The 27,512-nt window shown below is 51.9% G+C and overlaps 18 protein-coding genes and 1 non-coding gene across 19 annotated transcripts; 10 read left to right on the top strand and 9 right to left on the bottom strand.

Moving 5' to 3' along the window:
* Positions 1-110: 110 nt before the first annotated feature.
* On the bottom strand, positions 111-392 carry SAICODRAFT_40960 (uncharacterized protein; the record flags this gene model as incomplete). Its single annotated transcript, XM_019168647.1, has 1 exon — positions 111-392. A coding segment is annotated over one exon (282 nt), but the record flags the coding sequence as incomplete, so codon positions are not given.
* Positions 393-1,206: 814 nt separating this feature from the next.
* SAICODRAFT_30158 (uncharacterized protein) lies at positions 1,207-1,879 on the top strand (the record flags this gene model as incomplete). The annotated part of the gene is made up of 4 exons (XM_019167607.1): positions 1,207-1,243; positions 1,272-1,419; positions 1,508-1,624; positions 1,814-1,879. Coding segments are annotated over 3 exons (302 nt in total), but the record flags the coding sequence as incomplete, so codon positions are not given.
* SAICODRAFT_30160 (uncharacterized protein) lies at positions 1,403-2,068 on the top strand (the record flags this gene model as incomplete). Its single annotated transcript, XM_019167608.1, has 2 exons — positions 1,403-1,471; positions 1,810-2,068. A coding segment is annotated over exon 2 (230 nt), but the record flags the coding sequence as incomplete, so codon positions are not given.
* Positions 2,069-2,083: 15 nt separating this feature from the next.
* Positions 2,084-2,409, top strand: SAICODRAFT_30163 (uncharacterized protein; the record flags this gene model as incomplete). Its single annotated transcript, XM_019167609.1, has 1 exon — positions 2,084-2,409. A coding segment is annotated over exon 1 (209 nt), but the record flags the coding sequence as incomplete, so codon positions are not given.
* A 483-nt stretch (positions 2,410-2,892) lies between these two features.
* Positions 2,893-3,796, bottom strand: SAICODRAFT_7191 (phosphatases II; the record flags this gene model as incomplete). Its single annotated transcript, XM_019170723.1, has 2 exons — positions 2,893-3,580; positions 3,636-3,796. 2 exons carry the CDS (start codon positions 3,794-3,796, stop codon positions 2,893-2,895), a joined length of 849 nt encoding a protein of 282 aa, XP_019024597.1.
* Positions 3,797-3,969: 173 nt separating this feature from the next.
* Positions 3,970-4,064, top strand: SAICODRAFT_t62. Its single transcript has one exon. It is a non-coding gene; the product is annotated as a tRNA-Leu (tRNA).
* Positions 4,065-4,251: 187 nt separating this feature from the next.
* On the top strand, positions 4,252-5,321 carry SAICODRAFT_30165 (Isochorismatase hydrolase). Its single transcript, XM_019167610.1, has one exon. It carries the CDS (start codon positions 4,336-4,338, stop codon positions 5,143-5,145), a length of 810 nt encoding a protein of 269 aa, XP_019024598.1. The 5' UTR covers positions 4,252-4,335; the 3' UTR covers positions 5,146-5,321.
* On the bottom strand, positions 5,310-6,929 carry SAICODRAFT_30166 (NADH-ubiquinone oxidoreductase 51 kDa subunit mitochondrial precursor). Its single transcript, XM_019167611.1, has one exon. The coding sequence runs from the start codon at positions 6,905-6,907 to the stop codon at positions 5,423-5,425; it is 1,485 nt and encodes a 494-aa protein (XP_019024599.1). The 5' UTR covers positions 6,908-6,929; the 3' UTR covers positions 5,310-5,422.
* Positions 6,930-7,150: 221 nt separating this feature from the next.
* On the top strand, positions 7,151-8,314 carry SAICODRAFT_79778 (uncharacterized protein). The gene is made up of 2 exons (XM_019171169.1): positions 7,151-7,971; positions 8,024-8,314. The coding sequence occupies exons 1-2, from the start codon at positions 7,331-7,333 to the stop codon at positions 8,262-8,264; spliced, it is 882 nt and encodes a 293-aa protein (XP_019024600.1). The 5' UTR covers positions 7,151-7,330; the 3' UTR covers positions 8,265-8,314.
* A 429-nt stretch (positions 8,315-8,743) lies between these two features.
* On the bottom strand, positions 8,744-11,480 carry SAICODRAFT_92006 (SAPS-domain-containing protein; the record flags this gene model as incomplete). The annotated part of the gene is made up of 4 exons (XM_019171782.1): positions 11,023-11,480; positions 10,831-10,965; positions 9,151-10,779; positions 8,744-9,091 (listed from the first exon to the last, which is right to left on the bottom strand). Exons 1-4 carry the CDS (start codon positions 11,431-11,433, stop codon positions 8,744-8,746), a joined length of 2,523 nt encoding a protein of 840 aa, XP_019024601.1. The 5' UTR covers positions 11,434-11,480.
* A 200-nt stretch (positions 11,481-11,680) lies between these two features.
* On the top strand, positions 11,681-12,552 carry SAICODRAFT_79782 (uncharacterized protein; the record flags this gene model as incomplete). The annotated part of the gene is made up of 1 exon (XM_019171171.1): positions 11,681-12,552. The coding sequence occupies one exon, from the start codon at positions 11,681-11,683 to the stop codon at positions 12,326-12,328; it is 648 nt and encodes a 215-aa protein (XP_019024602.1). The 3' UTR covers positions 12,329-12,552.
* Positions 12,553-13,030: 478 nt separating this feature from the next.
* On the top strand, positions 13,031-14,340 carry SAICODRAFT_18967 (mannose-1-phosphate guanyltransferase; the record flags this gene model as incomplete). Its single annotated transcript, XM_019166039.1, has 2 exons — positions 13,031-13,099; positions 13,256-14,340. Exons 1-2 carry the CDS (start codon positions 13,087-13,089, stop codon positions 14,338-14,340), a joined length of 1,098 nt encoding a protein of 365 aa, XP_019024603.1. The 5' UTR covers positions 13,031-13,086.
* Positions 14,341-15,271: 931 nt separating this feature from the next.
* SAICODRAFT_48865 (Glutamyl/glutaminyl-tRNA synthetase) lies at positions 15,272-16,318 on the bottom strand (the record flags this gene model as incomplete). The annotated part of the gene is made up of 1 exon (XM_019168944.1): positions 15,272-16,318. A coding segment is annotated over one exon (1,047 nt), but the record flags the coding sequence as incomplete, so codon positions are not given.
* Positions 16,319-16,979: 661 nt separating this feature from the next.
* Positions 16,980-17,322, bottom strand: SAICODRAFT_56325 (uncharacterized protein; the record flags this gene model as incomplete). Its single annotated transcript, XM_019169438.1, has 2 exons — positions 16,980-17,154; positions 17,219-17,322. The coding sequence occupies 2 exons, from the start codon at positions 17,320-17,322 to the stop codon at positions 16,980-16,982; spliced, it is 279 nt and encodes a 92-aa protein (XP_019024605.1).
* A 155-nt stretch (positions 17,323-17,477) lies between these two features.
* SAICODRAFT_65511 (uncharacterized protein) lies at positions 17,478-18,759 on the top strand. The gene is made up of 4 exons (XM_019170154.1): positions 17,478-17,776; positions 17,847-17,989; positions 18,063-18,179; positions 18,244-18,759. The coding sequence occupies exons 1-4, from the start codon at positions 17,573-17,575 to the stop codon at positions 18,602-18,604; spliced, it is 825 nt and encodes a 274-aa protein (XP_019024606.1). The 5' UTR covers positions 17,478-17,572; the 3' UTR covers positions 18,605-18,759.
* A 568-nt stretch (positions 18,760-19,327) lies between these two features.
* On the top strand, positions 19,328-20,492 carry SAICODRAFT_56464 (calcium/proton exchanger; the record flags this gene model as incomplete). The annotated part of the gene is made up of 2 exons (XM_019169451.1): positions 19,328-19,486; positions 19,542-20,492. The coding sequence occupies 2 exons, from the start codon at positions 19,328-19,330 to the stop codon at positions 20,490-20,492; spliced, it is 1,110 nt and encodes a 369-aa protein (XP_019024607.1).
* Positions 20,493-20,712: 220 nt separating this feature from the next.
* SAICODRAFT_7200 (uncharacterized protein) lies at positions 20,713-21,300 on the bottom strand (the record flags this gene model as incomplete). The annotated part of the gene is made up of 1 exon (XM_019170728.1): positions 20,713-21,300. One exon carries the CDS (start codon positions 21,298-21,300, stop codon positions 20,713-20,715), a length of 588 nt encoding a protein of 195 aa, XP_019024608.1.
* On the bottom strand, positions 20,989-24,388 carry SAICODRAFT_18973 (HORMA-domain-containing protein). The gene is made up of 8 exons (XM_019166040.1): positions 24,138-24,388; positions 23,865-24,028; positions 23,372-23,808; positions 22,983-23,319; positions 22,513-22,926; positions 22,309-22,455; positions 21,964-22,251; positions 20,989-21,911 (listed from the first exon to the last, which is right to left on the bottom strand). Exons 1-8 carry the CDS (start codon positions 24,277-24,279, stop codon positions 21,480-21,482), a joined length of 2,361 nt encoding a protein of 786 aa, XP_019024609.1. The 5' UTR covers positions 24,280-24,388; the 3' UTR covers positions 20,989-21,479.
* Positions 24,389-25,330: 942 nt separating this feature from the next.
* Positions 25,331-27,409, bottom strand: SAICODRAFT_56178 (TFP11-domain-containing protein; the record flags this gene model as incomplete). The annotated part of the gene is made up of 1 exon (XM_019169430.1): positions 25,331-27,409. The coding sequence occupies one exon, from the start codon at positions 27,407-27,409 to the stop codon at positions 25,331-25,333; it is 2,079 nt and encodes a 692-aa protein (XP_019024610.1).
* Positions 27,410-27,512: the final 103 nt, after the last annotated feature.

The following is a 27,512-nucleotide window of genomic DNA, read 5'->3' on the forward strand; positions in this document are numbered from 1 at the left end:
ACATTTCGAAAGCGTTTCGTGAAACTGATAGATTGTGGGTGGGTGAAGATTAGGCCGGTAATGCGATTTTCGTTGTCCACCCTCTTCCGGAAAGGCAGGCCTTCTTCTTCGAGTTTGTCTAACAAGGCAACAATGGGTGTACGCCGGGCAAGATTCTTGACGCGAAGGTCGCGCTTGGCGTTGTAGATGTTGCGGCGCAAAAAGTCTGGGTTGCCCTCCGGGTCCTCGCGTAGGGCCACGGCAATAGTCCTAGGCAGCGCACCTGCCTTCGTCATCCTCTCAGTGTCTTTGATCTGGGTGGCTGTGAGTTTCCTGTGCTGGGGGAGTGCCGTGGGATCGATTACGGGCTCATGGTTGTGCTCCCCGTTCTTTGTCGATAACTCCCAATCTCCTGTTATCCCAGAGAGCTTGCCAACAAGCTTGAAAGGGCAGCCCTGGGCCTTGTGGTTTGATTTGCGCTGACGGGAAGTGCGGTCAAGATTATGGCGATTTCTATACTCGCCGCCACGGGTACATTTTAGCCATACTTTGCCGGGTTTGGATCGCTCAGTTGCAATGGCATAGCCACGGGGCTTGGCCCAGGCCTGGGCATAATTCTTGAGCTCTTCCAGGGTAGGGAAAGAGGCATCAGGTGGAGGATCCATTTCTGTCTCCTACAGCTGAATTTAATGCTGTTTTGTGTGGTTGTTATGCTCTGATCTTCTCAATTTTCGGCGCGCGGGGGTGTGGTTTGAAGATTTAGGGGTGTGGAATGATCAAGACCCTTTTCAGCAGGCGGTTCGGTTAGCTCCCGCTCACGTGAATATCCATGGTGGTGAGATTGCCTTGAGGCAGGTTGAGCAACGTGTCTACGCAGATCATGCGCAGACCCTGAGTGATACCTGCAGAAATTTCCTAATTGGGCGCATCCGCCCGCACGTAGGCGATTATTTTTCGAGCAATTATTTTTACGACCCTGCTCGAGCATCTCGAAAAGATAATCGATGTTTATACATAATTGCCATGGCAACCGTGCAATTGGAAATTAAACGATTGTCTTTTGTAGAGGTTTCACTACCAGAAAAGTCAGACGCGACCAGCGTAGAATTTTAACTTGCCAAAATTGAAGGAGATAGATCAAGAGGAACTCAAGGGGATATAAAAGACAATGTTTTAAACTACTCTACATACTCTCAGCCTGTTCTGACTTGTTCTGACCACTTGGTGATGTCATATCTGGGAATATGGTTATCTGCAGAGCACCGTGTTCTCAACCCCCACACCCAACGAAGACATCCCATACAGCGAGGTTTCGCATGAAGAGAGACCATACCGTCGTGCTCAGATCATGGCCCTCACAAAAGCCGAAATCCCAAAGGAGAATATTGAGCAGCAGTGTCTTGTCAAGAGAAGGACATTGCAAGATATCACTAACCATTAGTGGAAGACAGCCTCCTACCGCGACAGCCCTCGTTCTGGACGCCCTCAGACCCTTTCCAAACACGATAAGGAACGAGCTCACCCGCAGCGTCCGCACAGGGAAGTACAACAACATTGTGGAAGCTGCTGCTGCCTTCAATCATGGTCACCAAAGGGATGTCTCAGCAGAGACAGTACGCTTGTTACTGCTCAAACGCGGAGCAAAGTGTGTTACACAGAAGAGGAAACCGTTTCTGTCGACTGCGGCTCGGGAAAGGCGTTACCAATGGGCAAAGGAGCACTTGCACTGGAGGAACGAGGACTGGATGCGGATCATCTACACTGACGAATTGAAATTCCAGCGTTCTGGGCCAGGATATGTTGCAAAGGTCTATGTGTGGCATGGGGATCCTCCTAGGGAGAATAAATTCATTCCTCGGATGCATTCTGGTGGTGGGAGTATCTTCGTGTTTGGTAGAATGTGCTGGTGGGGGGCCACAAAACTCGCTCGTTCAGAGGTCCCAACGGTCCACAAGTTCGTGATGATGCGTGATTTCGTTGAAGACTTTCTGCTTGCCAAGCTTCAGGAGTTCAGAGAAGCCGACATCAATCTCACAATGCAACATGACAACGACGCCAAGTTTCACACGCCCGACTGCAAAGAATCCTACGAAAGGGAGGGATACAGAGTCCTACCCTGGCCGGCATACTCACCTGAATATGAACTCCATTGAGGAGTTGTGGTACCTGATCTCCAAACGCCTGGAAAAGCGAGCTGGGTTTGCAAAAGACCTGGATGAACTATGGGAATGGATGTTGGAGGACTGGGAAAAGATTCTGCTCGAATACCTCCGGAAGCTCATTGAATCGATGCCCCAGAGGGTGAAGGACCTTTACGATGTAAAAGGGGGTCATACAAGGCATTCAGGTTTACTTGCGAGGGTAAGGAGGGGGTGTTCGAGGAGCCCGTGGAGCACTCAGGAAGGACCCCCGCGACTACTATAGTTAGGGAGTTGTCCTCTTACAGATGCGTTTATTTTGTTTTAAATAAGACGTTTTTCAAATCGTTTCAGCGAATTTCCAACTTCTAACTTGACCGGCTTCCTCGCCGGCCCTCGCGGCCGACTTTTTTGGGCCACGGTATCCCCATTGCATCTCCACAGTCCGTTGGATGCCCTACACGTAGATCACAACGACGTAGACGGCGAGGCCTAGGGATATCCCAAGTGCCAATAACTATGCTATAGTTAGAGTAATAACGATGACGCTGCATAAGGAGTATAAACGCCAGAAGATGAGAAAAACCTGACCTTGACTTGCTTGACGACGACACCGACGACTTGTGCCGACGAATTGTTTGCTTCTCGATGTGCGACGTAACGGTGACGATGGACGAGGGGAGGACATAGCCTGCTTGTCCCTCCCACTTTCACCTCGCCCCGGATGACCTTCCATTCAATATTCGACAACCTCCACCCACACCCGATGGGCAACTCACATCTCCATCTCCATATCACCATCCCTATCTTCCGCTCCCATGTTCACCCCACCACCCTCCTCCTGAGCATCCCTAAACGGCGCCTCCCCAGCCCTCCCCACCTCCTCCAAGTCCCTCTCCCCCGTCTCCTCCTCACTCTCCCACCTCCCCACTCTCCTCCTCCGACTGGTCCGAAACAACTCTGTATCCGTATACTCATGTCCCGCAATCATCCTCCTCGCCTCCCACAACGGCTCATATTCTCGTAACTGGAATTTGATCGCGTCATCGAGGACCACGCTGAATCGTCTTTGTTGCACGAGTTGCGCAGCGGCAGCGAAGGGGAGGGAAAGTGTTTCCATTACGTACGCGCAGACGAAGGCTGCGGCGCGGGTGTTCCCGTCGGTATCGTATACGAGGACTTTTCCGCCTCTTCGTAATTCTGCGTCGATCATGTCTTTACAGACTGGGAACCATTTGATACATCCGTGTCCGTCTTCGACACTTCCGAGGTCGATGTACGAACATCGGAAGAGTTGGTGTTGTTGTGGACGTGGTATTAGGTGTGCGGCGGTTTGTGAGGTGCGGATTGCGAGGAGGGAGGTTATGGAGTGAGATTGGAGGAGGGGGAGGTCGCGGGTTGAGGAGAGGGGGCCGAGGAAAACCCCTGGCAGGATTTCTTGGAAGGTACGGCGGTTTTCGTATCTATCCATAGATCGGCGTTTAGTCATGAACGAGAGGGATGATGATGGAGACCCACTTCCAAGAAAATACTTCGCCCACGTTATTGTAATCATACGGCCTCGTATGTATCTTCGGATACTGCGGCCCATAACTCCGCTCAATATTTGCTTCCGCTGTCTTCCCTGTACCTTGATTGATCTGCTGAGGAGAAGCGGTCATCGGGGATTGGTGATCCATGGTGAATACGATGTTGTTTGTTGTGTTGCTGTATGCGAGGTTCATCGTTATCGCGGTCAAGGGTCTTCTGGAGTTGGTGGAGAGGAGAGTCGCGTGTCTGTGAGCCGCCCAATTAAGGGTGGGAGAGTGGACTGATTATCCAGTTGTTTCGTTGATAAAACCTTTCATCTCCAGGCGAAGTGGCCGAGCGGTCTAAGGCGCCGTGTTAAGGTTACTACCAGTAATCCCGCGGTCCGAAAGGGCGCGAGTTCGAATCTCGTCTTCGTCACCATATCTTTTTTTTGTTTTAATGTCTTTCGGTGATTTTTGTGTTCTTTCCCGTTGCAGGTCAGAGACGTTGCTGCTTCGCGATCGAGGATAGAACTTGGAGCGTGCTCGTGTGCTCGGGACTATCGGCTGTCTCGGCTATCGTGTTGCAAGGATTGCGAGGCCCCAGATTGCGGGCCGTTGCAATGAAGGGTTCGATGAAGCCATGACTATCATTCAACACACCTCTACGTCTCGACTGACAAACCTCCACTACTCTACAAGCTCCAGAAATGCCTGCCGAAACCGCCAAACCTTTCCAGATTGGCACGGAGGAAAACCACTGGACCTACAGCTCCTCCTCAAACACCTATGATTTAACCCGTGGGTATCCCTCCTGCCATCCTTCGATCACCCTCCGCACAACCTCTCAAAACCTCAGGATTGCACCTACGCGCACTGCGCTGGTCGTCATCGACATGCAAAACTTCTTCATCTCCGAGAAACTCGAGCGTGGGCGTGGTGGGCTAGATCTTATTGATCCAATCAAGGCCAGTTGTTCCGCCCTTCGTGAAGCTGGCGGAACGGTCGTGTGGGTCAACTGGGGTATCCCGGAAAACTTGGACGGAGTCCCCCCAAGTACCCTCCGCATCTTCTCAACCGGTGCCCATCTTCCCGATGCACCCAAAGCTGCTGCATTCCTCGGTTTCGGCCAAGAGCTCCCGAACGACCTCGGCCCTCTCCTCGTCAAAGACTCTTGGTCCGCCGCACTCCACCCAGACCTCGCCGCCAGTGCTCACCCCTCCGACATCCACATTGACAAATTCCGTATCTCCGCATTCCCCGGCACGCGGTTCGAAGATACTCTTCGCGCGCGTGGGATAACGACCTTGTTATTTGCAGGGGTGAATACGGATCAGTGCGTTATGAGTAGTTTTATGGATGCGTTGAATGCAGGTTTCGATCCAGTTTTAATTGATGATTGTTGTGCGACGACGAGTCCGGAGGGGGCGCATTCGGCGTGTATGGTTAATGCGGAGACGGTGCTTGGGTTTGTTACGAGGAGTGAGTGGATTGTGGAAGCTGCGAAAGCGAAGGCTTAATCGTATGTAAGATACACAGCTATATGTCTTAATCATATCAGGTTGAGACTACCGGACTGTCTGTCTGGCATTTTGCCTCAGCAAGCTCAAGGAAACGCATCCGTGGGAAACGCATGCATGATTCGCGAGCAGTTTGGGAGGCAAAGGACAAGAATGAATAGAAACCATTGATATACCAAGCACAAAAAAACCAACTAACAAGACCGTTCAATGAGAAAACAAACGCTTTGCTTTTCTAAAAGATATTACTAGTTTACAAACTCTCGGATCCCCTCCTCTACTGTCCAGGAGCGATCAGGGTGTCCTTCTGCACCATCATCTTCTCCGAGTTTGGGAGGTGTCCACCAGCAAACGCCTCACCACCATTCAACCTCGCGAAATCCTCAACCCTCTTCTCCAACTCCGGCCTGAAGTGACGAATCAAACCCTGCACAGGCCATGCGGCGGCATCACCCAAAGCACAGATAGTGTGACCCTCGATCTCCTTAGTCAACTCCCACATCATGTCAATCTCTCTTGATCGTGCGTTACCGTTCTCGAAACGGGCCATCATCTTCTGCAGCCAAGTGGTACCCTCACGACAAGGCGTGCACTGACCACAGGACTCGTGCTTGTAGAAAGAGGCGAATCGGGAAATTGCCCTGACGATATCGGTAGACTTGTCCATGACGATAACAGCAGCCGTACCCAAACCAGACTGAACATCCCTCAACGCATCGAAATCCATCAAAACATCGTCACACATGTGCCTGGGCAACACAGGGACGGAGGATCCTCCGGGAATGATACCGAGAAGGTTGTCCCATCCACCACGAACACCACCACAGTGCTTCTCAATAAGCTCCTTGAGAGGAATAGACATCTCCTCCTCGACCGTGCAAGGCTTGTTGACGTGACCGGAGATGGCGAAAAGCTTGGTACCGGAGTTACGCTCACGACCGAAAGCGTTGAACCAGGCACCACCACGCCTCAAGATGGTCGGAACGACAGCGACTGTCTCGACGTTGGTGACGGTGGTAGGGCATCCGAAAACACCGACATCGGCCGGGAACGGAGGCTTAAGTCTGGGCTTACCCTGCTTACCCTCAATAGACTCAATCAAACTCGTCTCCTCACCACAGATGTAGGCACCAGCACCACGGTGGATAAACATCTCCATATCGTATCCAGATCCACAAGCGTTCTTACCCATCATACCAGCCTTGTACGCCTCGTTGATAGCGGTCTGAAGAGCTGACGCCTCGTTGTAGAACTCACCACGAATGTAGATAATACAGTGGGTAGCGTTCATCGCACGTCCAGCTAACAGACATCCCTCAACGAGCTTGTGGGGGTCCTTCCTCAAAATCTCTCTGTCCTTACAAGTTCCAGGCTCACCCTCATCAGCGTTGATAACGAGGTATCGAGGACGACCATCCTTCTCCCATCCAGGCTTGTTCATGAAACTGTACTTCAAACCGGTAGGGAAACCGGCACCACCACGACCACGGAGACCAGACGCCTTCAACTCCGAAATGATCCAGTCGTGTCCCTTCAACAACATCTCCTTCGTCTTGTGCCAGTCACCGAGCCTCATGGCGGACTTGAGGTCGGATCCATGCTGGCCGTAGAGGTTCTGGAAGATACGGTCCTGGTCCTTCAAACCGAAGCCGGAGGTCTTCTTTGCGGGCGCATCGGCGACGGTGGCAAGAGCGCGCACCCGGGAAACGGGAGCAACGACCTTGACAGCCGCAAGACGCCTAGCAGCAGTTGACCGCAACATCTTGCTGGTATATATCGGTGGATAGAGTTTTGTTGGTTGATCTCGAGGCGTTCGTAACTCCCCGCGCCCTGAAATGTAAGCTGCTGCATCAACCAACCAGATCGCTCATTATGACCGGTCAGGCATTTGAATGATAACAACGATTACCGGAGGAGAATTATACTGACATATTCTATCAAGCAAATCTCGAAAACACCCCTGTACACTTCCACTGCAACCGTTGTTGGTGTCGATCTGCATGTCTACGTTACACGCTGCGGCACAAAAACCGACGGAAGGAGAACAGAACAATTCTCGAGTTCTACTATCCCTACGCGATTGTCGATCTTCGAGTCCCACGGACCCCTGGTTCTCTGACCGATTTGCGAGTGCTGCGACTGTTGGCAATACTTTTATAGTAACGCAGCAGTTACACACGAGTGAATGTTTGCTGTCCCTGCCACGTTCAGATCAAGTCTTGGGAAGAGGAAGAGGTCTACAATCCTTTCGGATGACCTAACTGGCGCAGCACATATCTCAGATAACGCCGTGGAGCATGAAAAAGACGTGCACAATGAACGATCTGCCTTAGCTGAACAGCCTGAATCAGAACTTGCTGATCTCCCGGATGAAGTCATTGATCCAACTGACGAAGTCGAACTGAAGGAGGACGAATCAGATCTGAGACAGCATCTCCTCCCGCCAGACCTCATACAACTACCAACTATGTCTACTACCAGATCCTTGCAAAAGCGTCACCTGACGGCTCTCACTGCCCTTATGCATGTCTCGTTGCTTCGGAGAGATTGGGAACGGGCGTACAAAGCCTTCTCCGTCCTGATTCGCATGAAAGATGTCAATTTCAAAAAGATATGGGGTATTGGCCTTGAGGTGCTCAAACACGCACGACCAGATAAGGCCCCTCTTTACCTCAAAAGGATGTGCATCAGGTATCCTGTCTTGTCTAATGCAAACAAGGACGCACTGGACGCTCGAACCTTTTTCAGAGCATTGATACTGCTGAGAATTGAGAGGGCACAACACAACCCAAAGGAGTACAGTATTGCTCAGGAAGAAATGGAAGAGTAAGTCTCCGTTTGCATCCACTGATTTTCTGAGTACTAACAGACACAAAAGGAAACTGTCTGATCCATCCTATACAGATGATCCGATGTTGCACACATATACTGGCATGGTGTGTCTCGCTCGCTCTGGTCATGAGACAGACATTAGAATCAGAGAAATGTTACGGGAGATTGCACGTAAATGCTTTGAGGCGACAGCGATAAAGGGGGGTGTCACGGGAATCTCTCATCAGATATTGAGGGAATTGCAAGCTTTGAAGAAAGATGAAAGCAAGGACGACAGTGAAGACTGACATTTCCAGTGATAGCCAGCCGTTTACCACATGAATCTTTGCATCTCGCCTGGCATGTGCCTCCATTTGAATGGTGTGTAGATAAATATCCACAGTGTGAGTGCAGACGTCAATTCATGCCGTGCGTACTCCATTATCGACGTCCTGCTTGAATTCATGAGAGGAAGGGTATACTGGTGTATTCTTTTAATCCATTCCGAAAATGTCCCTGTACATTTCCATTGTACGGATATCCTTGTACCCAACCGCATGCCCCGCAGCAGCTGGTCCCACGCAAAAAAAGAAGGAAGACTCATACTCAGTGGCGGGCTACATGTGCATCATATGCTGAAACTCCTTCACTTAATCTCTCCACGTTCGCGACATCGGGCATAGAGAACGTATTCCGTGCCGCACCTTCCACCTCCGCCTCCGCCTCATCCACGAAAACCTCTTCATCCGAGCTCTGTCCAAAATCAACTGTTAGCTTGTGATCCACGTTACGACATGATTGAGCATACGTTCTGCAACTCCTCAACCTCAGCCTCCTCAATCTGTTCCGGCTCCAACTCCCCAATATCGATACCCTCCTCGACATCAAGCGGCACAGCCGGATCACCGAACGGGTCCTCACCATCGTCATCCTCATAATAACTCTCGATCTCGAAATCTTCCGGTCGTCCGTGACCTCGAGGTTGGAGACCCTGGTGGTGATACCCCCTCGGCTCAAACTCCCCCGTCTCATTCGAGGTCCAATCGATGATGTCGTCCTCATCTTCGTCCTCATCCGAGGATCCGAATTTATCGGGGAGGTCGTTCGTGATTTGTTGGGACATATATCTCGCGAACTACATCATCCCCATTAGCACTCCCCACAACCACCACCTCAACTCAACGGATGACTTACCTCATCATTCCCAAGATCCCCATCATCATCCTCCAACCGTCCCCCAAACCTACCCAACCTACTCCCCTCTTCATCCCCCTCCACCCCTTCCTCCCCCTCCATACTCATCCCAGCCATATCCGTCGCCATCTGCTCAAACACACCATTATCCACACCCCCCTCCGTCATCCCTGGAATACTCGGCGCAGGCGGCCTAACACCACCCAACATCGTGTTTTCCCGTGCACGGGTGGGCACGATAACGGTCTCGACATACTCCAGCCATTCCTTTGACGTGACTTTTTCTGCGATAATGGGGGGGAGGGATTCAGGTGGTGACCGCTCGGTGAGCTTTACGATCTCGTCCGCGATGAGGAAGAGGTGGCCCATATACCCTAACCGGTACTTGGAATCATCACTCCTCTTCTGCCCCTCGAAAATCCTCTCGATGATTCGTCCCCGTCCGAAGACGTCGATTGCCAACTCCTTCGCATACCCACTCGCCATACTCCCCAACAACACCTGCTGCACGACATCATACACAACATTATGCAGGAAATTATTCCAAGGATACTCGAAGAACAAATCCAGGATCGTGGGCAAGACAGCGTGGTCCAGGAACTGCATCTTGAGCATATCCCCCACGACCGTATCCTGGAGTTTCAACTCCTCCCCCTCGGACTCGTCATCGCTGAAGAACTCCTGGAGTGCGGACGCGGAGGCACCGATATCGATGCTCATCCGTGGTGTACTCGAATCATCTTCCTCATCCTCTTCCTCCTCACTCTCCGAAGCCGAGCCCTCACCATTTTCTGACCCCGACGATTCGGAGCCTTTCGAGCGTACCTCGACCTCCTCAATCTGCGTCTGTTCCCCCTCCCCACTCGAACTCGCCGGACTCATCGCCTCCGGCGTCCGTGCCCGCTCCTGCTCCTCATTCTCATCCTCCACGAACTCGACTCGTAACTCATCATCTGAATCACCATCGCCGCCGCCCCACCTCCGTTTCGCGGAGACGGCTGAGCCTCGTCGCCGGCGCTCGATGTACTCTTCTCGTTCTTCGTCTCGTTTTTTGGCGATGGAGTTTGCGCGGGGGTCGTTGAGGAGGCCCATGTTTGAGCAATGCAGTAACTCGGCGTATAACTCGCAAATCCTGAACCGCTCGAAGCCGAGGGGTTTGATTTCGCCGAATGCGGTGGGGATGGCGTCGCGGACTGTCTTGGGCGTAGATAGAAGACCCTGGAATTCGGGGATCTTGGAAGCGAAGATAGCGAGCATGGTACCGAGGTAAATCGGATCCCGAGGCGTCGCAGGTCGATGGGTTTCGTACAACTGAACCAAATTGACCTGGTCGTAGTCCGAGTTGTTTTTCCGGATACACTCGATGACGATAGACACACCGTTCGTCAGACATGTCGTTGAATTGGGAGCGGTGGGGTGAAGCATGTAATCCACCAACTTGTTCACAGTTTCCTCGCTTACCAGTTCCCTTGATAGAGAGTTAGGTCCGATGACGCCTTGGTTGTCGGCATTGGCGGAGATGGCGATGATGGCTTTCAAGACGTCCGCGACGATGGTTTGGGTATCGGTTGGTTGATGAGGGTCGATTTTGGCCATGAATTTGGGGATGAGGCCGGAGTCGTGGAGCCACTGTATGCACCGTTAGTATTTCCAGATAGACAAACATGCCGAGCTACGTACATCAACAACGCCAGCGCCCGCTTCCGACTTGTCCATTGAAATGATCTTGAGAAGGAGGTCCATAATTGGCGGCGTATCGATATGCTGAAGCATCTTCTCCACAATATTCGGTATCGACTGGATGAACGGGATCATCTACCTCAACCGTCAGCATTCACCCCAACACACTCCCTCCCATATTTCCAAACTCACATCCTCCGTCTTCTTCTCCAAGAACTGCTCATTCACCCTCGTAAAATACGTCGCAAGCAACGGATTCAACGGCGCCGGCCGATCCAAAAAAGTCCAGAACGTCTCCAACAACTCGCGATTCTCGATGACCGCCTCACATATGCTCCACACCTCACAACTCAGCACCTCGCAACTCACATACGAATACTTGAATTTCTGTTTCTCGTCTCCTTCTTCGCAAACCACGTATCCCAACAACTTCCCCAACACGACTGGATCGCGCAGGAATTCGAGGAGTTTGGTGTTGTGCGTTCGAGTTTCCTGGAGCAAATCATCTTCGTCTAGGAGGTCCTCGAGGGTACAGTCGGGTTTGTCGAGGAGGGATTCGATTGTGCTGATACTCGTGCCGAAGCCGAACTTCCAGAATGCCATGGTCGGCGGGTGTATGCTGGCGTCCTAGCTGGAGGGAATTGGCTGTGTGTATCCAGAGGCGGACTGGCGACTGTGCCGGTGCGTTGGGTGTAGCGTGCGCTGGGGACTGCTGCGTGTGCGTGCGCCCTGGCCGTAGGCGCGAGGCACGAAGCCTTACCGGTATCTTGTGATTACGCGGGAGCTGAAAGTACCACACCAAACAGCATACACCCAGGACAACAGCATACACCCCACGAGAACAAGCACGATGAACAGAATATTCGGAGCCTCACGCACAAAGGCACCCAAACCCTCCATCACAGACGCAATCCAAGCAACAGACTCCCGCATCGACTCAATCGAGGTAAAAATCCGCAAACTCGACTCCGAACTCTCCGTCCTCCGCGACCGCATGTCCCGCCTCCGCGACGGCCCAGGCAAGAACTCGCTGAAACAAAAAGCCATCAAAGTCCTGCGTCAGAAAAAGCTGTATGAGAGTCAGTTGGATACCTTGCAGCAACAGACGTTTAATATGGAGCAAACGGCGTTGACGACGGAGAATTTGAGGAATATGATGGTTAGTGTTGACGCTATGCAAACTGCCAACAAAGAAATGAAACGGCAGTATAAATCGTTCAATATTGATAAGATTGAGCGGATACATGATGAGATGGCCGATTTGCTCGAACAATCGAATGAGCTACAGAGTATCATGGGACGGTCATATGATTTGCAGGAGGATATTGACGAGGATGAGTTGGATGCGGAACTGGAGGCGCTTGGGGATGAGCTCGGGGAGGAGGAGGTGGGGGTTGGTGGTATTCCAAGTTACCTCAGGGACGAATGCGTACCAGACTTCGTGGATGATGCACCGCTGGATAACGGGCCGACGAAGATTGGTGAAGCTGCGGCGTGAGAAGGTGCTCGCAATGGTGCTGGATGCTGGATTTGCGTTTTGCGGGCGTGATGAGTGGAAGGGGGAGTCTTGGAAAGCAACGTTAACATCACGTGACGCTATCTTGGCTCGGTGAAAGTGCGCACCGGCCTCCTCCCACAACCGAGGTTGCACGGCATAAGAGTGAAATGTACGATTACTTAGGATACGGTACGAGTATTGGCGTTATTGGATTCTCATTCCCTATCTTGATGCTTGTTTCGTCCACGTCGTGTCGTTCGCGGGGAACAGCCGCTGTGGTCACGGGCGCGGCCCCGGCTCTGGCCCTGGCGGTTTTGTGTTCGCTGTAAACTCTAATCTTGGCAGCCGTTTGCAACTGGAGATGTCAACCGGAAGGGATGCCGCATTTGGTGTTTGAGACCCGATGGGATGCCCTTTGCCTCCCTTTCTCATCGCCCTCTCTGCCCGCTTCGAGCTCGAGGCCCCACGCACGCTGAAACGTCCCGCTTCCATTCCTCGAATGACCATCTCAAAACGTTAATCTTCTACCCTCTTGGCGTCACATAAACTGCGGAATGTGCACGGGGTTCAGCTAACACGCATCTTATTCGCGCCTTGGTTCGGACTTGGGCCACCGAGGCATAAGGCCGCATGAGTTGCCACGTCGAAAGACCAAATACTCTAAGGACGTTGAGGTAAAAGTCGACGAACAACCACCACCATCTCAATCCTGAAGAGGACAGTCAATCGTTTGGAAATAATAGGTTCATAGCAGCAAAATGGGTCTTAAGGGTATGTGCAATTGGTGTTAGGAGGGGTCTTGGTTGCGTGTCACGTCACGGTTGGTTTTGCGCTCCGCGGAATGCAACGCGACGACGTGATGGGAGAGAGCAATTGAGCGGGATGTATGCTGTGTCATTTGCACTCATACTGACAATGTATTCACAGCACTTATCCTCGTCGGCGGTTTCGGTACCCGTCTCCGTCCACTTACCCTCACCCTTCCCAAACCCCTTGTCGAATTCGGCAACCGCCCCATGATCCTCCACCAAATCGAAGCTCTCGCTGCCGCCGGTGTAACGGACATCGTCCTCGCCGTCAACTACCGTCCCGAAATCATGGTCGCGGCACTCAAAAAGTTCGAAGAAGAATACAACGTCACCATCACTTTCTCCGTCGAGACTGAGCCATTGGGTACCGCCGGTCCCCTCGCTTTGGCAGCCGAGATTCTGGGAAAAAATGATGAGCCGTTCTTTGTGTTGAATTCGGATGTTATCTGTGATTATCCCTTCGAGGACCTCGTTGAACACCACCGCTCCCACGGTGCGGAGGGTACGATCATCGTCACCAAGGTCTCCGAGCCATCAAAGTACGGTGTTGTCGTCATGCACCCCGATACCACCCTCATCGAGCGCTTCGTCGAGAAGCCCGTCGAATTCGTCGGAAACCGCATTAACGCCGGTATCTACATCTTCAACCCCTCCGTCCTGAAGCGTATCTCCCTCCGCCCTACCTCGATCGAGAAGGAGACGTTCCCGGCTATGGTCGCCGACAAGCAGCTCCACACGTTCGATTTGCAGGGATACTGGATGGATGTTGGACAGCCCAAGGATTACTTGACCGGAACCACGCTCTATCTTGCCTCCCTCGCGAGCCGTAAATCCAACCTTCTCGCAAGCACCGAGGAGGACTACGTCTACGGCGGCAACGTCATGGTCCACCCCACCGCCAAGATCGGTGCCAACTGTCGTATCGGACCCAACGTCGTCATTGGCCCCAACTGTGTCGTCGGCGACGGTGTCCGTCTCCAGCGCTGTGTTCTCCTCGATGGAACTCGTGTCAAGGATCACGCGTGGGTTAAATCTACCATTGTTGGATGGCATTCGACGATTGGAAGGTGGGCTAGATTGGAGAATGTTAGTGTGCTTGGTGATGATGTTACGGTGTCTGACGAGGTTTACGTTAATGGAGGAAGCATCTTGCCGCACAAGACCATCTCGGCAAACGTTGAGACGCCGCAGGTTATCATGTAAGACGAGCCTTGGGAGTCGTACTGAAGTGGAAAGGTGGAAGCGAGTTATTTGAGCGCGCCGTCGAGGAGATGAGAAGAGCGCATCCATATGTTTTTTGTTGTCATTTTGTCAAAGTGTTGCGATGTTAATATCCAGGAGAAGTGCACGCGCTGGTTTGCGGGTCAAACGAATACGGTGATTCTTTCTTTGCAAATGTTGGGTAATACAGGGTGTTATTTGCTATATCTTACGTGAGTTGAGTTTTTGGCTAGTTGAACACAATATGAGTCGTGTCGCTATCAAGCTCTGTTTGCTGCTTATGGCTCAATCTTCAGGATATACGCATTGAGGCTTTCAAGGCATTGGATGGTGCCCCACCTTCCTACGTCGACCAGCTTGACTCTACATACTTCTTCTCAGTCTCCAAGCACGCCTCGATCCTCGCAAGCACGCGAGCCCGTCCAATGATTTCTACCGTCTTTGCAATATCCGCTCCCATTTTACCTCCACATACACACACCCTGAGACTCATCAACAAATGTTTCTTCGAGAAAGTCCCCTGCACCTCATCCTTGCCCTCAACCTCCTTCCAAGCTGCATCAATTGCGTTGTTGACGTTGGTCTCATCCCATATTTCAATGGCTTGGAAATGTTGAAGAAGTGTGGTAACAGGTAATCCAACCGCCCAGAACGGCTCAAGCTTGGATGACAGCTCAGGTCCAGATTTGCCTTCATGTGGATTCCGCCAGAAGTAGTCGCAGCTCTCTGGAAGATCAGTGGGTTTTCGTAGCCGCTCATGAAGGAGCGCATAAACTTTCTTCACATAACCTGCGTCAAGCAAGACGGAGGAGTCTTGCTCATAACTCTTCATCTCGGAATTCTCCCCTTTTCCAAATTTCTCCTCCAATGCCGGCTTCACGACACCGTAGATCCAATCTGCACCTTGGTCTGGCCGCTGAGAAAGGTGTTTCTTGTTGAGGAAGATGAGCTTCTCGGGTGCGACGGCTGTAGATCCTTTCGTAACTTTATCAAGTCTGAACGCCTTCGTCATCTCCTCCAACGTAAACACCTGATCCCGCATCGTCATCGGAGCTCCCCACCCCAACAACGCAACAAAATTCAATAATGCTTCAGGCAGATATCCCTCCTTGATATACATGTCCACATTTGCATCGTTCTCCCGCTTACTCAACTTCTTCCCTTCGAGGTTCGTCAGAAGTGGTAGATGGGCGAACTTGGGTGCGTCCCAGCCAAAGGCGTCGTAGATTGCTAGGTGTTTTGGTGTGGATGGTAACCATTCTTCCCCGCGCACGACGTGAGAGATTTGCATCAAGTGGTCGTCCACGACAGATGCGAGGTGGTAGGTTGGATACCCGTCTGATTTGAGAAGAACTGGATCATCATACGTCGCTTGTGCCGCAAAAACATTAGGACCCGCCGCCGCCTTTGCTTCTGGTGCCCGGTGAAACTGAACAGTGCCGAAAACCAGGTCGTTCACCTTTGGAAACTCATCCGGCGTAAGAAGGCGGATCGTGTGCCGTTCTCCCTTCGCCACACGCTCCTGGCTTTCGGCATCAGAGATATGCGTACATGCTCTGTCATAGCTCCCCACCGCTCGATTCACGCCCGCGCCCTGATTTCGCAAGCTCTCCAACCTCTCAGCAGAGCAGAAACACCTATACGCCTGCCCACGCTGGACTAGGTCCTCAGCATGTTGCCTGTATATCGGTAATCGCTCAGACTGTTTGTAGGGTCCATATGAGCCTCCAGATGTCGGTGATTCATCCGGTGTGAGCCCGGCCCACGATAGCGTTCTTTGTAGCGATTCTTCTGCGCCGGGGACTGTACGAGCTTGATCCGTATCCTCGATTCGCAGGAGAAACTGTCCCCCGGTATTTTTTGCGAGGAGGTAGTTGTACAATGCGGTCCGCAATCCACCGAGGTGGAGGAATCCTGTTGGACTTGGGGCGAAGCGCGTTCGTGCTGGCGTGGTTGGGTGGAATTTGGGCTTTTTGGCGTAGGAGCGTTTGGAGGTGATCCATGGATTGGGAGCTTTTCTTGGCAATGCGAGGCGGGTGGGGGTGGATCGGGAGAGGAGCATGATTGAGGAGGATGGCGGAACGTGGACGGCTGCGGACATTCCACTTCTGCGTACTCGGTGGGCCGATGAATAGAAGGTCCCGCTTGTCCTTGCAAAAGGGCTTTCTCGTTTTTCCGTCAAGTATTCTGGAGGTGAATGTAACGTAGACACACGGGCGCGGCGTTCCAGGGGCATCATCAGCAAGTGCTGCCGGGGAGTTCATGAAGGAGAGTCCCGGACATTTACTCGGAAGATCGTAGGAGGGTCGCTAGCTATAGACGACGAAAAGATCGGAAGAGCCGTTCTGGCAATGCGAACGTTGAACAGCAAGTGACTGTGCAATGACCTCGAAGGCCTCAAAATCTTGATTTTCCATGACCGTTGGAGCTCAGCTCCGTAAGGCCTTCACCACCCCACCTAACATACGTCTTTCCACCGGTCTGTAACAACACAATATGCCACCATAAAATGTCCATCCACATGCTATATTGAATTCCCACACACAAATATCTTACATACCACCCATAGCACCCATAGCACCACCCTGTCCACCGAGCTTCGCCATATGCCTATACGTACGTCAGCAAACACTCTTCAACGTCGAGTAGAGATGGAAGGGAACGTACTCTCCAATCTTCTGGTTCACCTCAAAGTACTTGGATACACACCGATCGATACAGACAGACTCGCCTTTGTTCAACTCGCCCTCTCCGTATTTTGGGGGAATGCATTTGGCGTGACATGAGGAGACCAATCTAAACAATGCCCACCCTTCGTCAGTACTCTGTCTTGAGTGACAGTGACTTTTTGCGAACGCACCGGTTGAAGAGATCGGTAACCATATCCAGCTCTGCCTCCGCCGCGGCGAGTTTTTGGGGGTTTACGGGTGCGTTGGCACCGGATCCGAGGCCGAAGAACGACATCCCAAATATAAGTCTTGGTGGTGAAGAGAGGGAGTGTAATGACGATAAAGTCCCAAATTTAGAAGGTGTTGGATCCGGCGGTGCGTGGCTGAATCGCTCGTCGTCCCCACAGAACACCAAAAGTATCTCGGCACGCTGTGCTGAAAGTGTGTGCTCACGGAAAGCTCAAATCCCAACGAAACACCAGCGGCAATTGCAGTCGCTCCCCCTCTTGCTTGCTCGATCGATTCACTCACAGATCAGTCGGATCATGTCAATCATCAGCTGGGTCCTCCGCTTCCCACCCCTGCAATGGGCAACCTCAACCCTCAACGACGCCCTAATTACCGCACTACGACAAGGTCCTATACCGACCCACGTCGCATTCGTGTGTGATGGGAATAGACGGTATGCGAAGACGCATGGGATGGAGACGAGTGAGGGACATTCGCAGGGGTTTGAGTCGTTGAAGAAGGTATGATCATGGTCATTCATTGCGCCAGCAATTGTCGCTGTGGGGGATGTGGGCTAACTGGGGTATACAGATCTTGGAGGTGTGTTTGCAGTTAAACGTCAAAGTCGTAACCGTCTACGCCTTCTCCATCGAGAACTTCAAGAGACCGAAGTGGGAGGTGGATGCGCTCATGGATATCGCAAAGAGCGCACTGGCACAATTGGGTGCACATGGGTATGTTTTGTATCATTCGCGGAATATTTGCGAAAGCGAAAGCGAAAGCGATGACTGACACGAAATGGTACAGTGACCTCGCAGATCGCTACGGAGTCTCGGTACGGATATTAGGCGAGACATCACTCGTTCCACCGGATGTGTTGCTGGCGATTGAGAAAGTTACCGAACAAACCAAACACAACAAAAAGTACACCACTACCAACGTCTTACTTCTCAGAAAGCAAGAAATGCTAACAGTACCTGATTTACAGAGCGATCCTGAATGTCTGTTTCCCATATACCTCCCAATCAGAAATAACCCACGCAGTCCGCTCCATCGTCTCTGCCTCCACTTCCCCCTCAACACCCATCGACCCGGAATCCATAACCGAATCAACAATTTCCTCTCACCTCTTTACCAGCGACTGTCCTCCCCTCGACCTCCTCGTACGTACCTCGGGGGTGACGAGGATGAGTGATTTTATGTTGTGGCAGACGGGGGCGGAAACGATGGTTAAGTTTATTGATTGTTTTTGGCCCGAGTTTGATTTGTGGAGGTTTTTGCCTGTGTTGGTGGAGTGGCAGATGAGGGTGAAGGGGGTGGGGTCGGGGATGAGGAAGAAACAGGCTTGAGACTTGAGAGGAAGGTGGTGTTGGGAGGGCATGAGAGGGTGAGGACGAATCTGCATATCATGGGGTGGAATAAAGGATCTGAAGGGAGGTGATGAGGGGAGGGACAGATCGGCATAGACGGGGTGGAAGTGAAATGATCGAGGATGGATGGAGACAAAAGTATACCATTGATGCATCGCGAACACCAAACCATCCATATCCCACCTAACACACCTCATATCACCACAGCCCGTCAGTCATCAATACATCTTCCCATGAATCCCGTTCTACCCCCCCTTGTCAGCATCACCCAATACCCCTACCCCCCAAAAGACAGTACATACATCAAGATATATATCCATCAGAGACGAATCCAGAGAGACCGGCTCCAACAGGCTCCAACAGGCTCCATCAGCCGTTTCAATCGCAGCTGCGCCATTTGTCTAAGCAGCACCGTTTTCCGCCGCGCCTCTGCCTAAGCGACGTAGCCCCACTACTAAGTCGCACTTGACCATCACCAGGACTTCGCCATATACGGGACCAGAGCCCGACGAATCGATCCTACCAAGCAGACAAATGCAACGTCTCAAGGCCGCTCAACACCGTCTCGCAGCAGCCAACAATCTCGCTACGACTACACGACGACCTTCCGGGCCCATGGACAACGACGACCGTGCTCCGCTTTTGGGGAGGACTGCGGGTGTTGCTGGAGGGAGTGAGTATCCGAGTGGAGCGAGAGGGTGGATGCAGCAGGCGTTGGTTACGTTGAAGGTTATTTTGTTGAGTAACTATATCAATGTGTTGTTGGTGTTTGTCCCGCTTGGGATCGTTGCGGGGATGTTGCACTGGAACTCGACGCTTGTCTTTGTTCTTAACTTCCTCGCCATCATTCCTCTTGCTGCGGTATGTTTACTTCCTTCCTCCTTTTTTCACTGTATACTAACGGATCGATGAACAGCTCCTCGGCTTCGCAACCGAAGAACTCGCACTCTCCGTCGGCCAGACCTTGGGCGGTCTCATGAATGCAACCTTTGGCAACGCAGTCGAACTAATCGTCTCCATCGTCGCCCTCCTCAAAGGCGAAATCCGTATCGTCCAAGCCTCCATGCTCGGCTCAATCCTCTCCAACATCCTCCTCGTCCTCGGAATGTGCTTCTTCGCCGGTGGACTCAGATACCAAGAACAATCCTTCAACCAGACCGTTGCGCAGACCATGTCTTCCCTCATGGCTGTCGCGACGGCGTCCTTGTTGATTCCGGCGGCGTTTAGGGCTAGTGTCCCGAGTGATGAGACGACAGAGTTGTTGGATTTGTCGAGGGGGGTGTCGATTGTGTTGTTGGTGCTCTATGTTCTTTACCTTTACTTCCAGCTCAAGACCCATGCGGATTTGTACTCGGAGCAGGAGTCTGAGGATGATGAGCAGGAGGAGAAGACGATTACGGCGTGGACTGCGGGTGGGTTGTTGGTGGTCATCACCCTCCTCGTCGCCTTCTGTGCCGAGTTCTTGGTCGACTCGATTGACGCCCTCGTCGCCGCCTCAGGAATCTCAAAGACGTTCGTGGGTCTCATCCTCATCCCCATCGTCGGTAACGCAGCCGAACACGTCACCTCCGTCACCGTCGCCTACAAGAACAAGATGGACCTCGCCGTCGGTATCGCCATCGGCTCTTCCATGCAGATTGCGCTCTTCATGACTCCCTTCTTGGTCATTCTGGGGTGGATCGTGGGACAACCTATGTCGCTCTACTTCCAGACCTTCGAGACTGCGGTGTTGTTTATCAGTGTGTTGATTGTCAACTACTTGATTCAGGATGGAAAGAGTAACTGGCTTGAGGGTGCGTTGTTGATGGGTGTCTATGCTATTATCAGTATGGCTTTCTTCCTTTACAGGCCTGAGGATGGTCTTTGAATGTGAGGGATGAGATGTCTTTGAGGAGTCAAGGAAATGATGTCAATAGGGACAGTATCGGTCGTTCTCGTTTAGTTCAGTACGATAAATTGAGGAAGTGTATTAGATGGTGATTTCCTCGTAATTCTCATAAGTTTCCTGTAGTACAATGGATTTAAATCTCTTGAACACATTAATGTATCCACGCAATCTATGACGATATTCCACTGGAATCGCCGAATCACTTAAGGAGCGGTTCCCCCTCTCCCATCGTCTTCCCATTGTCATCAGCACCCTCATCACTCTCCACGTCCTCTGCACTGTCTGCGACCAACGTATCCTCCGCATCCGAAACTTTGTCCTTTTCCTTTTCATCCTCCACCCCATCCCTCCCAACAACAACACTCCCCACAACCATCATCCCAGCCCCAACCCACCACTCCCACCTCCCTAATGCGCCGACCTCCCCGAAAACAGCAAACCCACTGACTGCCGCAACCACGAAGTTCGTGACTGTGTTGATGATTGTTGGGGCTGTGGAGGAAGTTGAGAGGGCGAGAGCGCGGGAAAAGAAGGTCCACATCTGCGTAAAGAACGTTAGAGCAGTTGGGTAGGAGAGCACGGAGGGTGGGGTTACAATTGCATTCGAGGCGAAGATAAGGAGGAAGCACAACCCCCGTACGACGGGCTCAGCGAATGCGACATGTTCCAAGTTGAGGAACCTCAAAATGGCAGGGACTGTCGCATCATTCGAGAATAACTTCGCGAATACACTCGAGAGGGCTGCGAATGCTCCTGATAGAATCGCGAAGAGAACGTAAGTGTCCATTGTCGGTGGGGAGTTCGAGGTGGAGGTCGAGATCGGTTGCCCCATTGGGAAGGAGAGAAACAAAGACGTCACCCGCAGATTTCTGATTTCTCACAGTTCCCTCCCGTTGATATATTCGGTATTACGTACAAATAGATAAAACAATAACTCCCTTCAAGCGGCAATGGTAAGCGATACGTTCACTCCGCACAGGCATAAATCCCTTCCACCGCAATACTCGTCTTCCTCTTCTTCAACTCCTCCTTCGTAGCCTCCATACTCTCGTCTCTTCCCCTCTTCTTCTGCTTAACTGTCTCCATTCTGCTCGGCGGAAGGCCAGGTACGGCGAACCCGTCGTTCATGGGGGTAGGAGCGGGGTTGTTGGTGGCGACCTGGCGGGACGCGGGAGCGGACAGATCATCATCGCTCTCGTCGTCTGTCATATCGTCTACCTCCCGGTGTGTGGCATGAGCAGAGCGGACAACATCGACTTCCTCCTCCCCATCATCCAGTCCACCGACAAGAGTAGGCGGTCGTTGAACCTTCGGCGGAACAGGAGCGGGCTCGGGTACAGCAGGCGCGTCCTCCATAACCGTGTCATTCAGGACAAGAGGTTGCTCCTCAACTTCAAACTGTTTCGCCTCGTTAGCATGGATAGAAATCCTCTTGCGGAGCGAAACATACGTGATGCGCAATATCCCTCGTCGGCTCAAAATACTTCGCCATCATCCTCTTCTGATTCGCCGCTGTCTTGACGACCGTCATGCTCGCATAACTGTGCCTAGCCAAGTCTTTGCTCTTGTTCTGCTTTCCAGATTTGGATGTGTTGGTAGCGATAAAGCGTTCAGCTTGAAGACGCTTGGTGAGCTGATTTGCGGTGGGAAGGTCGACGGAGAGACGCTGGGCGAAGTCGCGGTTTGTTTTGGAGACACCTTCGGTCCAGACGATCATAAGGGCTCGGCGGAAGAGGGCCTATAACCACGTTAGATTTCTGCATGAGTCGTTGATGGATACAGAGGCAAGCTATACCAAGTCACGCATAGTATCCAACAACCTCTCCTCTTTCTTCAACAAACAAGAGTAACAGGTATGATCATCTGGCAACTTAGGATCGTTCCCACTGGAGAAGCCGTAGCACCAGACATGACACCAGGTCTTGCAAGTAGCACATTGGACCTGTACGATATCTTTAATGAGCAAGCGAGAACCTTCCATGGGTTGTAGCACACGTACCATCTCCCCATCATCATTGTCATCTCCGCATTCACACGAAACCTTATCGTCATCAGCGTCCTGACTCCCCCTTCCACTTCTCGTCGTCCTCCCTTCATTATGGATCGCGAACGTTCTCAATTCCTCCGTCTTTTGTCTGGTCAATTTCATTTTCGAGACCGTGTTATTGTTAGTAGGCGGATGGGAAGGAACATTAACAGAAGAAAGAGCAGAAGAGAGAGCATTCATAGCTGTTGCGGGTTTGCTGAACCCTGCGGCTGGCTGAGGAACTGTCTGATTGCCGGTTTGCATGGTGATGGATCTCAGGGGTGGACGGCCAGTCGCTGGCGAGGATGCGATGAGCTGGGTAACTTGAGAGAATTCGTCGAGTTGTTGAGTAGAATCTTCGAGGACGGTAGCCTGTCGAGGATGAAGCTGTATGTTGCCCATGTCAGTAGAATGAGTCACGGTCACGGGATTACCGAACCTACCATGCGCTGAAGTGCAACCCTTTCTTGAACCACAGGCCCCCGCAAACCGTCATTCTGTGCAGTCTTTTGTCCCATAGCCTCCCCAAGCTTTACACTGGACAGCCCTTCTTCGCTACCTTGAGTATCCTCCCTCGCCCTTCTCTGACTTAGCTGGCTGTTAGACATGGGGTTCGTCACAACCACTATAGCATCTGCATCTTCCATAGCCTCTTCAACATCCCACACCTTCGTTCCATCACCAGTGGTTGAGCTCGGGGTAAGGGACACTGCACCAGACTCGGAGGCAAGGGCCTCTGCTTCAGAGCGATCTGCCATTGAGGTAACTTTCAGATGCACACTGTCACGCGATGCTTAGTGCCATCGACTCAGGGAATGAACGGAGTACATACGCGTGCCATCCAGCACACATGGTTCCCGCCTCGAACGCCATCGGCTCCTCTCCGCTCTCCCCACTTGTAAACTTCAACCCCTCCTCCTCTGTACTATCCTTGAAGCCAGGTGGCTGATATTCCTCCGGCGTTCTCTCATTGTACACCAACTTGATAGTAATCCATCTTGAATCAGGCAGCGGCCTCAAGGTCTGCGTCAACATGATCAATCTCCTCAGTAGTGCCTGTACAGACTTCCTCGCATCAAGGTTCTTAACGCCATCGATGGGTTGACCGTTGGTGTCGATGATAGTCATACAGGCCTCGCCGGTAGATTTATAGGCGAAAGAGAATGTGTATGACTCGATAATATCATGAGGCTTGGCAGGGTCAAGGTAGATGGCCAGGATGACAGATCGGAGATGTCTCTTCTCAAGAGCGTCATAAACTCCCTTTTCCTGTTGTGACCATTGTTAGTTTGCGTGTACTATACAGCCAAATAGCAAGAACATACAATATAATCGAGCAACGTATTTGCTTCTTCGGAGTAACCACGTTTGAGTTTCTTGAACCTCATTCCATTCCCACCTCCGGCGGTCGAGTCACGATGCGTCAGTCCCCTTGTTCCAGCAGCGGGGTTCTGGCTCGCCTGGAACCTTTCCTCAATGAAGTTGTCATCTGCGTAATCTTGTTAGCTACCATGCAATAGCATACAGCCGCATACAGCCTCAAAGGGTGTTATAGGGACGCATGTACTCCCTGAAAGTGCTCGAAAATTGAGACATACCTGGAAAGATACCTCGAATGTACGTGATACATCCAAAGCTCGCAGTGATAAGCGTGTGCAAAAGGGTCAAACTCTGCTGCTCAGTCGTCTGAGCTTGGTCCGTTGTCTGAGCTTGCGGGCGAAGAAGCTGTGCAGTAGACATGTCGATAAATGGGTATTGATGGGTATAAAATAGAGCAACTGCGAGGCGTATGCTATTTTTTGAAAGCTTTGAGCAAGTTCGTGCTTTCAGCGAGTGATGGTGTTGCGGTGGAGAACTCAGGAGTTTACGTGTGAGTTGTAAATGTGTGGGGCCTTAGCGTCTCCGGGGTCAGATGCTAAAAATAGGAACAGGTCAAGTTCAAAGAGGACAAGAGTTTGGAAAGGTTGAAAACTCTCCTTTGAACTGCCATTGATGCTCCATTAATGACCCTAATAATGCTAGTTTTGTAGTGCAGGTAGGTATGATATCAATTGGTAAAAAGCCCATCAATCCGTCCGTCGGGCTCCATCTTCGTGTATGCTCCCGTGAGAGTTCGGATCCCTCCATACCATTCAAAAACCACGTCTTCAACTTTCTTCCTGCTCAATAGCGTGTCAAACACACTGGCATTCTCCTCGATTGCCGTTTCCTCAGACTCCCTGCATTCTCCTCCCTCTCCCCCACTTCTTTTTGAGCGACTTGCATTCATGCCACCTCCATTCACAGCCCGTCTTTCACTTCCAGCACCTCTGTCTTCGCTCAATTGATGAACAGCAGGCTCTATACTCTGTTCATTAGATGAACCGAAACTTCCCTGAGTTCCTTTCCCAAATGTCGCCCAGACATCCGCTCGGTTCAAGTTTGCTTCCTGCATGACCCTTACGTACTCGCTTTGAAAATGTTCAATCAATTCATTGACCGTAGGTGTAGTTGGCAGAGACGGAGTTGTCGATGGCGGGTATCGAATTAACCGCTTTTCGCCGGAGGGAAATTTAACGCTCTGGCCTTCTTCTTGTTTTGCTTATATGTTTGGCTGTTACCGGAAAGCAGTGGGTTCGTGAGAAATTTCATGGAACACGACTGGACTAACTAGGAGATTTTCGAACACCAATATGAACGGGAAATTCGACAGCTACAGTTCGGTGTAAACGTATCTCATCATTGAATGCCAGTATATATTGTAGAAGCCTTTATGGCAGCTGCAAATACGGCGACGCGGGCGCCTCCAACTCTATCCCGTCCTTTTCAACAAATCCTCAAACCCGATCGGCTCAAACACTTCCCTCCTCTTCCGATCCTGCGCCCAAATAACATCCTGATCCAAATAAACAAGCACCCCACCCGTCCCGCTCGCGCTCGCCGTAACCCTCATCAACGGCTTCCCCGTAACTTCATGCGCCTTTCTCGTAGGCATCAACAACAGATTATTCTCCGCACAAAAGCCCTCGACGATATCCTTGAAAGTCGTTTCAACCGGCGGTACATACTTCTTCGGCTGTACTTTCTCCATCGGCTTTGTAGGCGGTGCGATGGGTTTCGCTGGTCCAGCAGCGGGCGGAGCAAGTTCCTTCGCAGCCCTCGCCCCAAGATCAAGACTCTGATTCATCATATCCAACCCCTTCGCAAACCCTTTCCGCACAGCCGGGATACTCCTCATATCCCTCGGAAACACCTCCTGCCAAAATTGATACCACTGACTCACCTCTGTGTAGTTCGGTTCATCCGTTAACCACAAATACAGAATATTCAACCACTTCGGGAAGAACTCTGCCTCGAAAAGCTGTCCGAACGTGCTTGGCCGGAAAAATGGTAACCAGGGAAACACGAGTCCCAGCGGCTCCAACTTCTGATCCGCCGGATCCACCTCGAAATCAACCCTAAGCACACTGGCGAGTTTGGGTAGTAGATGCTTAACCAATATCCCCTCCATCTCACCCTTCCCAAACACCTCCCTCCACTCCTCCAAACCCTCCACAACGCCATCCTCAATCCTCCACCCCGCCAACACCTTCCCAAACTTCCTCTTGACATCATCAACCACCTCAGCCATACGTTCTCCCAGTAACGGTAACCACGGGAACACCCACGTATGCGGCTCCGGCCCTTTCCGTCTCGGGTTCCACTCCTGCACTGCCGCGTGCAGCTTGGGCAGGATGAGCTGCTCGAGTATACTCTGACTTATGAACGGGGGTAACAGCTGTTCCCACGCTTCGAGCACATTTAACACAGGCCCCGGGTGGAGGGGATCCCACTCATTGTTGATCGCCGACCGGACTTTGGGCAACCAAATCTGCATCATCAGCGTCTCGTAATACGTCGTCCTCTCCCTCTCCTCCCCCAAGAACCCATTCGCCTCAAATTGGGCCTCGATATCGCTCTTACTCTTAATTCTCAACACCCCCCTCCACCGATGGAAATAATCCAATAAATAGGTGGGTTGGGAGAGGGGATCCCAGGAGGCAAGTGCTTGTTTGATAAAGGGTGTAATGGCACCCACAGCGACTTGGTCGAGTTCGAGGGCTTCGCTTTCGTCCCGGTACTGGAATTGCATCTGTTCCAGCTTAGCGGAGATCCAATCCAAAGCGACCTCACTCTCGTGGCCCGTAGACTTAGAACTCATATCCTCGATCTCCACGACTAGCGCGACCAATCCCTCAAGTCTTGTGATCTTTTCGGTCTCATCGTCAATAACCCTCGCGAGTCGTTTCTCTTCTTGCTCGACATATTTCTTTTGGTCCTGTAATGCCTTCCATTCAGACGCATACGCCTCCAACTCCCTCCGCGCCATCAACGCAATCTTCATCTCCACATCCTGTCTATTCTCCCCCTTTGGTGTACCGACACCTTCGGCAGCGGAGATAGTCTTGACCTCACGTCCAGTCATATCCACAATCTTCGCCAGCGCAGGCGGAATAACCAACCCACCAGCCTCAACCGCAATCTCCTCCGCAGTCCTAAAAACCTCTTTCTCCTTCCTCCCCCTCCCTGCCCCCATCCTCGGCGTCCCCGCACCCCCCTCCTTCTTAGCCTTTGCCTTTCGCTTCTTCTGTAACTCATCCTCATCGTCACCAAACACAACACCCCTCCTCCTCGCCTCCTCCCTCGCCTGCTCCGTCATCTCCTTCATCCCTCCCACACCCAACCGTCCACTCCGTAACTTGGTCTCGATAGGATTCACGATTCCTTGCCCATTTGAACCGAGACCTTGGCCTTCGACGTAACCCATTTTTGCGAGCATTTTGGCACCGAAGCCGGCTTTGAGACGAGATTCGCCGCGGGCTGGGGGACCTTTCTTCCTTAGAGAGGCCATTGTGGGTCGAGGTGCTGGAGTTGCTGGGGCTGAGGGGGGAGTAGGAGTAACTCTCGGAGCAGGCATGGAAGACGGGACACCTTGTGGTAGTGCGAACGACACC

The sequence above is a fragment of the Saitoella complicata genome (assembly GCF_001661265.1).
Source record: "Saitoella complicata NRRL Y-17804 unplaced genomic scaffold SAICOscaffold_10, whole genome shotgun sequence".
NCBI lineage: Eukaryota > Fungi > Ascomycota > Saitoellomycetes > Saitoellales > Saitoellaceae > Saitoella > Saitoella complicata.